This window comes from Corylus avellana, chromosome 1, assembly GCF_965113065.1.
Source record: "Corylus avellana chromosome 1, dhCorAvel1.hap1.2, whole genome shotgun sequence".
Taxonomy (NCBI): domain Eukaryota; kingdom Viridiplantae; phylum Streptophyta; class Magnoliopsida; order Fagales; family Betulaceae; genus Corylus; species Corylus avellana.
This window is the reverse complement of record NC_142490.1, coordinates 13,312,406-13,328,315: the sequence shown is the minus strand read 5'-3', so window position 1 is coordinate 13,328,315 and position 15,910 is coordinate 13,312,406. Positions and strand designations below refer to the sequence as shown.

At 31.2% G+C, this 15,910-nt stretch overlaps 1 protein-coding gene across 1 annotated transcript; it reads left to right on the top strand.

The window, feature by feature from the left end:
• The first annotated feature begins 12,583 nt into the window (after positions 1–12,583).
• On the top strand, positions 12,584–15,453 carry LOC132170373 (putative E3 ubiquitin-protein ligase BAH1-like 1). Its single transcript, XM_059581330.2, has 6 exons — positions 12,584–13,064; positions 13,901–14,145; positions 14,337–14,594; positions 14,726–14,863; positions 15,023–15,081; positions 15,233–15,453. Exons 1-6 carry the CDS (start codon positions 12,893–12,895, stop codon positions 15,336–15,338), a joined length of 978 nt encoding a protein of 325 aa, XP_059437313.2. The 5' UTR covers positions 12,584–12,892; the 3' UTR covers positions 15,339–15,453.
• The last annotated feature ends 457 nt before the right edge of the window (positions 15,454–15,910 follow it).

Here is a 15,910-nt window from a genome sequence, read left to right as displayed (position 1 = left end):
TTGGATGGAGGGAGTGACAGGTGGAATAATCAACGAACCTCGTTGTTTTCTAGTGACTTCTACGTTGTCTTATCGAACAATGATTCCAGGGCATTCAAATAGCTTTTTGCCATCTCAACTTCGAATAAGCATCTAAAATCAATTGTTTTCACTCTAATTTGAGGCATATGATCAATTTTTTTAAGTATAATTACATGATCGTATGCTAGATAATTACATGCTTCTGTTATAATATTTTTTTGGAGTATATGATTATATACAAATTAATTGTTCAATTGTCTTATTATAGTGGGTCGCTATTACTTGCTAGTGTGGGGTTGTTAAGAAATTTATCATATTTCTTATAATAGATATATGAGATACGATAAATAAGAAGAACACGACAAATACAAAAAATTTACACGTTCATTTTTAAGGGTTATGTCCAGAGTTTGAGCAAAGTTTCACAATTTTTTTATAAAAAATATATGAGGCATCAATTACATCCGTGCAAAACCCTAAAGTCAAAAGTGACTTAAAATACGACCGTCAATTAGGTTACAAAACTAAGCCTTGTAAGAAAAAATATATACATCATTTAAACTATAATGCTTCCAACATCAAATCAGGTTGAGTTCAAACCGAGTTGAATACAAAATCAGACTCTACGTAACATAACCTAACCGGTATTTCGTGAGCCCAATCCGTGAGTCCCTGGTTTTAGTATGATAATTAGGCCTGTAGGGTTTTTAATAGAGGGCGCCACGACAAAACAGGTTTTTGGTCAGGCAATGTATCTAGCCTCTAGTTGGGCTGAGCCCAAAGTACAACCGTTTAGCCCAAATAGAAATGGTCAGGCCTTTTGACCCTTCTTAAATTCTCACAATTTATTTGGTTTAGTCTCTTTTTTTTTCTTTTTTTTCTTTTTTCTTTTTTTTTCTTTTTTTTTTTTTTTTTAATTCCGACTCTTTTCTTGGAGGTGAATGTTTGTGTTGGAATTCGAATCCAGGGAAGCCATTTCCCAAATCAAATAAATAAATATCATGCCTTAAAATTGTAACTTGAGAAATCTTTATTCTAAAAATACTGAAATCTGTTTCTTTCCAGTAGTAGTCTGATGATGAACCAAATCATGAAGGCTCATACTCATTGAATCTGTGGTCTACTTGACACAAATATGTTGACAAAAACCAATAAGCTTAAACAGGGCCCTTCAAAGCCCATTATTTAGCCCTTCAAATTTTGTGAGATTTTCACTAAAATTTCAACAATTCAATGGTGGTTTGATTAATCTAATCTCCTCCTCCCCACGTTTATATATATATATATATATATATATCTTATGGTTAATGGCATAAAAAAAATTGTTTGGGGTACTACACTTTTTTTAATGGAACAATTCATAATTGGTGAAATAACTAGCTGTAAATGGTTGACAAGTCAGCTACTAACTAATAAAATTGATAAATCAAATTTTTTGTTTAATCATTTTATCAATGATCCCTTTTACACAAATGCCATTTAATATGTTTGAGTTCTTAAAAATCATTGTTTGAGTTCCTAAACTAATAGAAAGATAATAAATAAATGTTAAAAATATTAAAGAAAACATTTGCATCTTAGGGTTAGGATTTATTAAAGTGGATTAGAAGATATTTCTGTCCACAGTTTCTAAATGACTTTTAATCTTAACTGTGATTAATTATGCTTTTTTATTAGTAGAGTAATTATGTGCCTTTTTAATATTATAGGTAGTACACAATGGGAAGAGAATCATGACCTATTCTCCATTAAAAGTGCAACTAAACAATGGGTGTGAGCAGCTCAATAAACTCTTTTGAGAAAGTAAAAGTTGCACGTAATGATGGCCCAAGTGGGCAAAGTGGGACTTCCCAAGGCATAGCTTGTGCTGCAAATGCATGGAAGAGATGCTTTGGATTTTGGACGAATTTTAAGATGATGGAGATTTATACTTTATTAATTGTGAAGAGCGTGTCTGGGTGTGCGAATTTTTATTTTTATTTTTATTTAATTGAATTTAAAATTGTGCATATTAAAGAGAAAAAAAAAAGTTAAAGATTATATTTGAGTTGTTTAAAGAATATAAAATCTAATAATAAAAAATTTAATATATATATATATATATATATATATATATATATATTACCAAAAAATAAAAATTGGGGTGGTTCAAAACCACCCCTAGGGATGGCCTGGGGTGGCTGAGCCACCCCCACAGTGTTTGGGGTGACCAATCCACCCTCTCGGCCACCCCGAGACTCTTTTGGGGTGGTCAGGCCATCACCCCTAAATATAAATATTTTTTTAAATTTTCTTAATTTTTAAATTTTTTATTTAATGTTTTTTATTAGTTTTATCAAAAAATTTAAAAAAATTTTTGAATTGAGTTGAGAGTTAGTGGTGTGAAATCAACCTAAAAAATAAAAATAAAAAAGTAAAAAAAGTTTAGAAAAGTTGGGAAGAATATCCTTCCCAAATTATCAATTATTCTAAATATTTAAACAGATAAAAAAATTTGTAAATTTAATTAATATTTTAAGCCTCTCAACACAAAAAATACTTAATTGATAAATTTCATACTATCTGAGAAAGAATAAATTTAATAATTTGATTAATATGTATTTGAAATCTAATGGTGAAGGAGATTGGTGGTAATTAAGTGAATGCCCACTGCAACATATTGTATGGTTGCGGTTGAATTCAAAGGGCCATTGATGGTGTAAGTGGAAGAGGAGATGCCACACGGTGGCATCATCCCCATGTTGGCAGAGAAATATGCTGAAACAATCTAAAGCAGGAAACTTGTGCTCCCAAAACACTATTGTTATCTTCTTATCCTTACGTGGGATCTACTTGGATGGTTTGAAAATTGGATAATTGTTATCTTTTACGTTTACTTAAGATTTATGGAGATCCTGTTCTCTAGTAATTTGACGTTATAAAGCATTTATAAAGAAAAAAAAAAAATGTTTTGGACACATAAGTCTCATAATGGTTCTTTTACATTTAATGTCTAAATTGTTGGAAATCTCTATTCAGTTTATGGATGTAATTAATTATTATAGATAGTTTGTTAGCGATTAAGCTACATGCTTATTAGTATATTGATTAAATAATTAAATTCATCATTTTTTACTGTATTAAGTTATTAGGATAAGTGATGAAAGCAGTGACGGAGTTGGGGGTGGCCGGTGTAGGCCATAGCCCTCCAAACACAAGGAAAAAAAATTGTAAGTTTTTTTTTTTTTTTGGCCTATTGGTCCCTACTCACTAAAATTTGTGGCCATTGATCCCCTACGGTCCTACCTATACTAAACTCTGCCTCCTCGATGAAAGGTTTTAAGTTAATACTTAACCCATAGGAAAATTATTCCAAAAGCATGAGAATTTATGAGTTAATCTTTACTTTTGTGTTAGGGGTTGTTTAACAAACTCAATATGTTGTTTATTCTTAAAGCCTACTTTAGAGGTTGATTTCCCAATGAAATATATTAGCAAAAAGAAAGAAAGAAAGAGCATATGAATAAATAATAATAGAAAGGATAAAATGAATAATTACATAATAAATCTAAAGGGAACTGCTAGGTGTTTTTCTCGTATTCTCCTAGTGTTCTTCCAACTATGATGTACCTTTTAAAATTACTGTTGAATTTGAGATTATCATTATTGACTTTTAATCTATTGGTAATTTTAAAAGTTACATCACAGTTGGAGAACACTAGAAGAACACCAAGTATTTCCCAAATCTAAAGTTTGATCTTAGAGTAATGCTAGAAGTCTTTATTGTATCACTCCAAAAGAGATGTGACTTTTAAAATTATCATTAGGTTTGTGATTGATCACTATTAAATTTTGATTAAATAGTAATTTTAAAAATCATCTCATTTTGAGTGGCATAAAAATGACAAAAAATAAATTTTTAACATTACTCGTATGTGTTAATTAAATAATAATAATAATAATAAATAAATAAATAAATAATGATAATCGATATAAGCTGAACTTAGAAGTTAGAACCACAATCCTTCGTATAAATCATATATTAGGGTATTTTGGCACCAAAAGAGTCCAAAAAGCAACTTATTCATGCGTAAAAACAATTTATGGGTAACTTCACTTTAAATTTTTAATTACCACACAATTTAAGAAGACTTTTTAATATTCAAAACCTCTTAATTTGGATCTATGAATTTTCAATTGCAGTTAATTTAAACCCCCTCCGTCAGATTTAGCCGTTAACTTCTAACGGTAATACGTAAAAATACCAAAATATCATTGATTTTCATTTTTTATAAAAAAATAAAAAGAAAAAAAAGACCCGCAGGTCAAGCTACACCCACGCGGGTCTAGCCTGACCCACAAGTCACAAGGCCAGACCTTGAACCCTTTAAAAAAAAAAAAAAAAAAAAAAAAAAATGAAATTAAGGGTAAATTTGAAATTTTATAAAAAAATCAAGTATATAAACATCATTATACCACTTTTAACGTTTAAAATATGACGGAGTTTAAATTGATTGCAACTGAAAGTTTAAAAATTCAAATTAAGAGGTTTTGAACATTGCGGGTCTTCTTAAATAAAGTGATAATACAAAGATTTAAAGTGAAATTACTCTAACAATTTAATACGTTGAATATTGGATTGTTGTTCCAAACAAATTTGATTTCAATGCAAGAGAGACGTATTGATTTTTACCTTTTCTTCTCTTTATTATTTTTCCAACATAATCAAATACCATTAATTACATTGTGATTCTTAATTTTTTTTTTTAATATATATATAATTAAAATTTCAGTATGGAGTCCACTTGAGTGGTCGACAATATGTAGTGGCCTTCGCACCCACTAATCACTAATGCTTCTCTTTAAGCCTACGAATATTTAAAAAAGATTCTTTTGTTTTTTTGGTCGATCAATTATATCATAGATTCGAGGCAAGTTCCGTGTAGAGTTTGAATTAATTTACAACCACCAATACATTATGCAAACTTTGGAATATATATGTATATATAGAAAAAAAAGAGGTGACGAATAGTCTAGGCCACGATTTCAACGTCACTTTCAAGTGACGTTGAAATCGTGGCCTACTATTTGTCACCTTTTTATTTTTTTCTTTTTTTTTACAATAACTGATTTAAGAATTGGCTTAAACTATCACATTAACATTGTAGGATAAAAATATAATTTCTAGCCTTGCTTTAAATGAAAAATATAAGGTGACAAGAGAAATGTTATATACTATACCAATATACCACAAGTATCTCACTATGTTGACATGTAAAAGTGTAGTAGCCCTTATATATATATATATATATATATATATATATATATATATTAGCTATTAGATCATGCCACCTTAACGGTTTGTTTGAAATTGCGTTTGAGGAGTACAAAAATGCGTTTAATACTCAAAAAATCCTTTTTTTTTTTTTTTTTAAACAGTCGTTTGACAAAAAAAATTAAAAGCGCTTTTAAGGATTTAAAAAACTTAAAAATTGCCAAAACGCTCTTTTGGCAAAAGTTTAAAAATGAAGTTTTTGCCAAAAAAACGTTTTTTGACTTAAAGCTCTATTTCTTAAATGCAATCACAAACATGCTCTAACATAGTGAAGTACTTGTGGAATATTTGTGTCGTATAGAGTAATGTTAGAAGTTTTTCTTGTGTCACTCTAAGGGCCTATTTGGGTGTGCATTTGGGAGACCTAAATTGCGTTTAACACTCAAAAAGTCCGTTTGAAGAAAAAATTACCAATTTGATAACAAAAATTGAAAACGCTTTTAATGATCCAAAAAACCTAAAAATGACAAAAACGTATTTTTGATAAAAGCTTAAAAATAAAGATTTTGCCGAAAAACGCTTTTTGACTTAAAAGTTCTATTTCTCAAAGATGCTATAAGAATGATGTGGTTCTTAAAATCACTATTGAGTTTATGATTGATCATTATTGAATTTTGATTAAATGGTAATTTTCAAAGTCATTTCATTTTTTGAGTAACACAAGAGATATTTATAGAATTACTTGTGTGGTATCTAGCATTACTCAAGTGACAAATACAAAATAAATGTTATATACTATACTTTTATCTCATATGTTAATGTGATACTCAGTGGCGGAGCCAAACAATTTATATTGGGGGTGCCGCTAAAATTTTTTTGAGAGTACCGAATGGTAACTTGTGTAAATAGGAGAAAAGAAAATTTTCTTTTTTTTTTTTCTTTTTTTTGGGAACTTGGGTAGGAAAAAAAAAAAATTAAGCTTGGGGGGTGCCACGAAGCCTCAAGTGGCTCCGCCACGGGTGGCACTGTCAATCCGTCATTGAATTATATATTCTAAGAATAAGGCTGATTGACTATATCTCAACAACAAGAAATAAAAGTGTGATGTATAAAATTACACTTGTTTATAGAATCACATGCTCAATTAGTTCTATTAAAAAGCTCTTTTTAACTTAAAAGCGCTATCTCTCAAATACAATTCCAGACAGGCTGTCTCCAAGAGATAGCTCAATCGGCTAGAGACCACGCCTTATGAAACGAATGTCACTAATTCGAATCTCCCCTCCCCCTCTTGTGTGGACATGTCAAAAAAAAAAAAATTCGAGATAGGCTCTTAATGCTATTCCAGAACAGCTCTAATTAGGAACATAGATTTATATCACAAAAAAGAATAAAAAGGTGGGTTTGTAAATAGAGAAACATAAAATAAATAAAAGTATTTTTAAAGCATATTTGAGATTGTGTTTGAAAAATATAACTTTTAAGTCAAAAAGTGTTTTTTTTGCCAAAGTTTCATTTTTAAGTTTTTACTAAAAGTGCGTTTTGGTAATTTTTAGGTTTTTTAAACATTTAAAAATACTTTTAATTTCTTTATCGAGTGAACTTTTTGAATATCAAACGCACTTTTAATCCAATGTTGTCACCACAACTTGATGATCTTTCATGCCCATCACACAAAACATTTGCTTATTGTATGTTACTTTTCAAAAAACCAATGGGAGACAACTACGACTTTTGTTTTTGAACTTGACTAAATTAAATCAAGCCAATGATAATGGTGGGTCGTGGCATCGTGCTATTATCATTTTTATGACAAAATTCTTTATAAATTAATATGTCAATTTATAATAAATAGAATTTTTCTTCAAAGAGAAATTTCTTTCAACGTAATGTATAAAACATTAAAACTGTTATGTGTCATTTGAGCACATGAAAAGTTTAATAATTCTATTAAAAAATCAGTTTGATAAAAATTTATGCTTATTGATAATTGGTAAAATGATTAATTTGTGGCTAACTTGTTATTTATACATTATTAATAATTTCACCAATTATAAACTTTTGGATAAGTATCCATTTTTGCGTGTCACTTTAAATCATTATAATTTTGCTATTATTAGAAAAAATTAAAAATTAAAAAATTAAAAGATAAAACTTCCCACAATCAATAAGGCCTTGTTTGTTAAATGACATCACATTTCCCCACATTTACGGCATTGTTCCTCAATTGAAGAAGTCTGACCATGATGCAGTTTCACACCTGCAGACCGTGTGTATGGGAGAAACTAATTTATATTAAAAGACAAATATACCCTTATGAAAAAATTTGGATATATTTGTGTAGGTGTTTTGAAGGGGCAAAATAAGAATTATTTACGATACTAAAGGGATAAAATAGAAATTATTTACGATGTTAATTTTGAAACTGAGCCTGTCAACTAGCATCAATCTATTTATTCTTTAAACTTTTATCTGATCCTTCGACGTCCTACCAGAGATCAGTGTCATGGGGTTGGTCTACACTGCGGTGAGGTTTGCCAAACACATTCTAACTATGTAGTTTCTATGAAGCAATGATTGCATTCCATTTTGAGTGTGAAAAAGCCGAACGGCGGCTATGTGGCAAATTCAAAGGCTCAGTACACTTTTCCAGGAGATCCGATATCTGATCTGATTTTTTTCACACTCAAATGACTTCGTATTAATCGAATCGAAGCGCTTCGCTGTCACCTACTCAGCTTTCATTCAACAAAGCTCACCAACTCCAAAATATACGTGGGGAAACTCTAGCCCAACGCGTGGCCAAATAGCTGACGTTGTCTCCAATTGTTTCAAGTTCTCGCCAAAAATGAAAATGGACGTCCATAAGAAGCCGACGTTTTATTGCTATCTCGAGATCGAGTGGTAAGCTTATAAATAAATTTTTTTAAAAAAAAATTATAAATTAATGTAGTACAATATGATTAAATTTTTTTAAAATTTAAACTTAATTTATATTCAATTATATTATATCACATCAATTTGTAAACCTAACCTTCTTCCACCGTAATAGCATCTCAAAGGGTCCACAAATCCCAAAAGGAAAATCTTCATAGGTGACTTCTCCATAGTCTCGTGACTCTCTCCTCCTCTCTTCCCAGTCTTTCTCTTCTTTGTTTTTTTTTGTTTTGGGCTTCTTTTTTACATACTACAATCATTCAATTACATCAATCTTACACATATTTTTACTTTTTTATACCACTTTTTCACTATGTATATTAAATTTACCTGTTGTTAAAGTATTTGATTCTTACATACATATTTTTTTTAAAGATTAACAAAGTAAAGATATATGTCTTTAAAATATATAATTCTCAAATACATGTGATAATTACATGTTTTAAAAATAAATGTAAGTTTAATAAAAATTATTCAGCTGAATCTAAAAGAAAACTTTATTTATACTAAGAGAAATAATCATATATCATGGCGTGCCTATTTAATATATTATCACACAAATAATATTAGAAATTACACTTTTTAATTTTTTTTTTACTGACGTGATAATGTCAATGAGTCTCTAGTTTTTTCTTTAACAATTGTCAGTAATACGTTAACATAATAATACGTTAACATAATAAGGTAGTTATTATGAGGGACGAAGCCAACTTTGATTTTGAAATGGGACTCAGGGCCAAAAAATCATTGGAGAGAGATTAATTGGCAAAAAATAACTTAAATTATTAATTTTTTGCCTTAAAAAATTTTTTTCTTGTAATTTTGAGGGGGCGGGGGGAACCAGGGCCATTGCCGGTCCCACCCCTAAATACGTCTCTGGTGATTATCCTTTGAAAAGATAATAACATAATGGGAGAAATCTTAACCAGCATCTCTCAAAAAATCCCTAGGAAGAAATTTCGTTTCTTCCCTCCTCCCCCAACTCTTCCTTTTATATGAATAATAAAGTGGTGAGTTTATTGATACTCATGCTATGCAACAGTTCTTGTTTGTCTTCTCTTTAGATTTATTTTCGGTCGAGATTTACGGGGTAAGGTTTTTTTTTTCGAATTCTTTTAGTCATTTTCTAAGGGTTTGTTTACACGAAACCTTAAGAGTAATGATCTTGGATCTTCAGTCTGTCTTTTATTTTCTCTCTGGGTCTTTTATATATGGGAGCAACTCACTGACCGATGGTGGAGGAATTATCAGGCATATGAAATAATTGTACGTCACCGATGGTAGAGGAAGCTAAGGGGATTGCATTTGGGAAAGCACTTGTAGCAATGATGGAAAAGCCAAGAAATCACTGTCTAATTGAGAAAATTGTGAAGGACCGAACAGTAGCTAGAGACATATTTACCAGAATATACTGCAGATTTTGAAACTGATTGGAACGGTAACATTCAAAGAATTAAACAAAGCATAGATCAAATTTGAATGGAAGAAATTTCTCATTGTATCTATAATATTGGTTTGTTAGAATAATATGCTCTATTTTTATGAAATGAATAGAGAATAAACATTAAAAATAAAAAATAAAAAAGGAAAGAAAGAAAAAAAAAAGGTGGTGATTAAACAAAAGTAGGGTTTTCGCGTTACTATTATCACATTACTTGGTTGTGAGCCGGTTGCTCATCATCATCACCGTCACATGCCACGCGTGACACAGCCGTGTCTTTGTGCGTGGCTGAACGGCGTACGTTAACGTTGTTTCATTTCGTCACGCATGAAAAAGAATGGCCGTATAAATCCTGGGAGCATTTATTGGATCTGTATGAATTAGAGATTTTGTTTATTGCACAATCAATACTTCCTTTTACATATTCTTCTATGGATTCAACTTATGTATACCTGTTTATGAACATTATAATATCCAGGTTGTGATGAGATTCATGTTAAGACAAACTTTTTTTTCTTTCAAGAAACTACTTCAATTTAGTAACGTATCATGCACTCTAAGAACATTTAATAGACTCCGTTAAAAAAATTACTGGTGAAGAAATAAACGAAGCCATATAGAAGGTAATTTGTTATATACTTCTTCTATTTCTCTTCTTTCTTTCATTCTTTCGGTATGTCAGCAACGTCGTTACCGGTACAACTTCAGTCCATCAAATCCGCTCCTCCACGGTCGCATGCACCGATCTGATAGCACCGATTGCCGATCCAATTTCTATGTCACCATTGGGATGGGTGTTTTACGGTTTTTTGTTTTTGTTTATGTATTTTTTGTTTTTGCTCCAGGCCTTTGAGCTAAGAATGGATAATTTCGGTATGAGAGGTTATCTCTCAGGGTTGGTAAAATGAAGTTTTAAAAAAATTTGAGTTACTCATGTCTTATATCTAGTATGCTTTTGGAAGCCGAAACAGATCTATTCCATAAAAGAAGTTGTGCATGGGTTAACACTTAGCAGATGATGCTATCATAAATAGTTTTTGATTGTGAGATTTTACAAATTGAATCTATGACGTTGTATTAACATAGCTTTGGGGCCTTTGGACAATGTTATGTCAAGGCGTTGATATTAGAGTTATGCTCTAGATCTTATCTTCAACGAAATACTTTTTATTAAAAAATAAAAAATAAAATTTACTGGTGCTCGATCATTGAATAAGTGCAATCAATTTGCCAAGCTAACCAAACACGTTTTAGTGTTTAGTCAATGTTCCTTATCTTTAATGTCATCTCAATTCATATAAAGTTTTTCACATTATTCTCGGAACTTTTTTTTTTTTTTTAATGGACACTTACAATTTCTAACTTTGTTGACACGGTTGAATGGTTGCTTTCAATCCTTTTCTTCGATGTCTATCTAGTTGGTATTTAAAATAAATTTAACCAATTATTGTCGAATAATCTTATTAACTAATGTGACAGTTTATAATTAATAAAATAATATGTAAATTGTTAACCCTATATTTTTAATTAATTTATTAATTATGGACAATTGTACATACCCTAAATATTTTTCATTGCCGACTATTGGCGGTTGTATTATAAAGTATTAAAATGATATATAGTTACATCTTTTTTTTTGACATGTTTGCATACAGGGAAGAAAATGAGGAAAGAGATTCAAACTAGTGACAACTGTTTCATGAGTCGGGATCCCCAACCAATTAAGCTACCCCTCATAGACACATCTTTTTCGATTTGAAGTGTGATGACGTAATAATCTTAATTAATTCTAATTGATTAGCAAAAATTAAACATAGTAAAACACATCAAGACAATTGAACTATAAATATGAAAAGTAGACGATTCATAAACATTTGGCAAAAGTGATATCTCTTGTATATTTCTCCGAACTTTAATTGACTTAATTGCTTGCTTCATCTCAAACTTTCACGCCTATATTTGGGCTACGTATCAAATACACAAAACTGTGACTAATTAATCTAAGCTAAATAGTATATTTAACCTCTTGATGATGGGCTATTTCCTTCACCAACCACGTCTAAAATCAAATTGAATCAAATAGCCTTGGGAGTTTCTTTCTTAAAAATGCTCAGAGTATTACAATTTCGTTACAAACTCATATAACAATTCATATGAGAGCCACATGATGCCATATGAGTGAAGAAAAAAAAATGCTTAGGGTACTACAATTTGCATAATTAGTGAAATGATTAAAAGTGTATGGTTGATAAATTAGTCACTAATTGATTAAACTGACAAGTCAGATTTTTTGCTTAATCGTTTTACCAACTTGGAAAATGTTTTTTTTTTTCTTTTCTTTTCTTTTCTAGTCCTTCTCTCATATTTTTACTTTTAAAATTATTATTGAATCGGGTCAGATGGGTCTCACACATAGGCCTCACATATCCCATGGTGATTATGAAAAGTAAGAGGAGGAGAAAAATATGTGTAGCACTTTTGTAGTAAAAGTTTTACTACTCCTTTAATAATAATTTTTTTTTTTTTTTAAAAAAAAGGTTAAATAACCAAATTTTAATAAGCATATAACATATTTAATTGTTTAGTATGTATTGTACTCGTAAGTGTCATGCAGACTGCCAGATCAATTAAAAAAATTATGATAAAAAAGTTATAGTACCCTAAGATGTTCATGAATCATGAAACTCAAATTTGGAATGTAAAATCCCACGTAATCCCTTAAATCTTTAATGTCAACAATCATAATTACTAACTTCAAACAATATGAAGTAACAAAAATTGATATATTATTAATAAGGTCTTAAACATTTAATGGGAATTGTAAAAATCTATTTAATACTAAAAGAGTAGTAATACTTCTGTCGTCTCACATAAATGATTATAAATTAGTGTGTAAATTCCTCAGAATTTACTCTTGAGTGCTTGGATTATCAGTCAGTTTTCACAAGGAAACGCATCTTCTTCTGCGTGATAAAGTTGGTTAAAGCTGTGGAGGAGAAACTTCCGATAAATTGACTTTTTCTCTCGGGAATCAGTTTTTTTGCTTCAAATTAATGCTCTCTAACCAGTCCATGTCGCCATCATTTCCCACATACAAAGAGAGAGAGAGAGAGATCAGACAGAAACAGAGGATTCACATGCATTCTCTGTTGGGTTACATTTATATTATCAAAATCAATCTTTGTTGAAAAAAGAAAAGAAGTTGAGGAGATATTGTTGTCAGTGAGGATCGAATTAAGATGAAGTTTTGCAAGAAATACCAGGAGTACATGCAAGGCCAAGAGAAAAAACTTCCTGGGCTTGGCTTCAAGAAGCTTAAGAAGATTTTGAAGAAGTGCCGGAGCGATTTTCATTCCGATAATGCCATTGATGGACTCCATGACACCCAAACATGCCCTCACCATTGCCCAGGTAATCATCATCTGGAAAAAGAAAAAAACTATTATACATCTTAATTTTTTCATGTTTTCTAGTTTATTTTGAATCTTTCTTTATCTAATCTTTCTGGGTTTTCATTCCTTTCCCTTATCAACATTGGTTTTTGGCCAATCTGTTGGATTTTAATAAAGGTGATGATTTTTTTTTTTCTTCTCTTTTTGCAGTTTTGCATGTATTATTTACTTGAATTAGTTTGTTTGTTTGTGTGTTTTTTTTTTTTAAATATCTGAAATAATGTCAAATATTACATATCTTTTCCTTGCATGATTCCTTAGAAGAAAACCTCTTAGCTTTAATTTTCTCAATTTTTTTCCTGTCTAAATCATATTACCAAATTTGATAGTGAATGGAAGCTTTCTTTTTTCTTTTTTAAACTAATAATTTTTAATGGGAATTGATATTGGGGAGCCGCATTTACCAGAAGTAGAATCAATTGCAGCAGACAAGACAAGTGAATATGCAGGCTGTAGAACATAGAACATATCACCTTTTGTTCCTTTCCTTTTTGTGTCTGTGTCTGTGTTCTTGTCCATATATGATGACTCTGTTTTTCATCGATCCTTGATAATTTCCAGTATTTCTGCTTTTCCCATAAACATGTTTTTCTTTAAGATTAGTTGTAGAAAAGTTTGTGCTTGGGAAAGGAATGGATTCTTTGTTTTTTGTAAATTAATTATAATCCTCTAATCACACTTCCTTCTCTCAACTACTATTTTAATGATCTTGTTAGATAAATAAGGATTTAGATTCCAAGAAATGAGACAAAAGAAGTTAAAAGGTTTTGATTTGTTGTGTTTGGATATGTGTAGTGTGCGATGGAACCTTCTTTCCTTCTCTTCTCAAGGAAATGTCTGCAGTAGTAGGTTGCTTTAATAAGCGTGCCCAGAAATTGCTTGAGCTACATCTTGCTTCTGGGTTTCGGAAGTACTTTATTTGGTTCAAAGCCAAGCTACAAAATAACCATGTTACCTTAATCCAAGAAGGAAAGGACCTCGTTACTTACGCACTTATCAACGCGGTTGCAATCCGAAAAATACTTAAGAAATACGATAAGGTATATCTATCCCGCTTTGTGAACTTTTATACAACTGGGATGACTTAATACTGACAATCAGCATTTGTATCAGCAAAGATTTGTAAAAGAAGATATAGTAAGGGCTGATTTTCACTGTCATGTCATCTCATTCGATTTGGCTTTGGTTTTTCTTTATGAATTTACTTAAGTGTCATTAATTTTGAGCACAGGTTCATTACTCTAAGCAAGGTCAGGCCTTCAAGTCACAAGCTCAAAGCAAGCATATTGAAATTCTTCAAAGTCCTTGGCTGTGTGAGCTCATGGCTTTCCACATCAATCTAAGGGAAAGCAAGGTCAATTATAGCAAGGCATCACCTTTGTTTGAGGGATGCAACCTCACATATGATGATGATGGCCAACCCTCACTTACTTGTGAGCTCTTCGATTCCGTCAAAGTCGATATTGCCCTCACTTGTTCCATATGCTTGGTAATTTTCCGTATGCATATTGTGTACATATAACGGAGACAAAGTTTGAATTCAGTCTCTTTGCTCTGATAACATGTTAAATTGAAGCAATGAGACCCTTTGTTAATGATTTAATGTGATTTTGGAAGCAGGACACAGTCTTTGATCCGGTTTCCCTCACTTGTGGTCACATATTCTGCTACATGTGTGCTTGCTCGGCCGCATCGGTCACTATTGTTGATGGCCTAAAGGCAGCAGAGCCTAAAGCAAAATGCCCTCTATGTCGAGAGGTAAGTCAATCGGCAGAAAAAATTTGCTAAGCCCGATGTGAATGCACTTAGAAGTGAATAAATAGGATATAATCATTTATGGGCTTCTGCACCATGAAGTTCTGGGTTGTTGTGCACAATTTGCAATAAAAATAATGAACTATTTTTTGTTGATTTCAGGCTAGAGTTTATGAAGGAGCTGTACACTTGGATGAGCTTAATATTCTATTAAGCAGGAGGTAGTGTTTCTTTTAATTCCTTCAGTTATGGCTTATGTTTAAGAAAACATAGAAAATCAAAATAACAAAAGATTGAATGGGCATATTTTGCCAATGAAAATACTTTGTTTTATTATATTTAACGGTGTACATATTACAATTGTTTGAACAGTTGCCCCGAGTACTGGGAGGCGCGGCTTCAAAGAGAAAGAGTGGAAAGGATTCGTCAGATAAAAGATTACTGGGGCGGCCAGTGTAGGGCATTTATGGGTGTCTAATTATGCAATGCCATTCCTAGTCTGTTCTAGTGCTATGATTCCTAGGCTGTTCTAGTGTTAATATTTCTTGTAGATTCTCTGATCTGGAATAAAATCTGTACATTGTTTTAGCGTATATAGTGAAATGGTTTGTGATTCTAGTGCTTGACCAAATGGATATAGTTTGATATGCATATTGGTTTACAATAACAAATTAAAACAAGGAACAAATAACTCTCTTCATTTTTCCGTAAAATATTCTCTTGGAAAATTTGGCTATTTTTTATTGTTTGTTTGCAACCCAAAAAATGCAACGTTTGGTTTGGATAAAAATTTGTCAAATACTTTTTATATTTTCATATAATTCAAGGAAAATAGTGAGACTATTACACCTTCCTAGGTGAGATTAAAATATGATGCAAGTGGAAGGAATATGGGCCAGCAATTGTGAGAGAACCCTTGTAGAATCCATTTGTCTGAACAGGTGTTCAGGCAGCTCAAAAATTGAGAGGACCCTTGTAGGATTCATTTGTCTAATAAGGTGTTCAAGCAGCCCAAAAATTGCTCACATAGATAGGCCTTATAAGAAATCC

Bases quoted from the DNA above. Each gene is read 5' to 3' on its own strand.
- LOC132170373 (XM_059581330.2), top strand. From the start codon at position 12,893: ATGAAGTTTTGCAAGAAATACCAGGAGTACATGCAAGGCCAAGAGAAA. The intron at 13,065-13,900 runs GTAATCATCATC...GGATATGTGTAG, and splicing joins ATGCCCTCACCATTGCCCAG to TGTGCGATGGAACCTTCTTT. The intron at 14,146-14,336 runs GTATATCTATCC...TTTTGAGCACAG, and splicing joins TACTTAAGAAATACGATAAG to GTTCATTACTCTAAGCAAGG.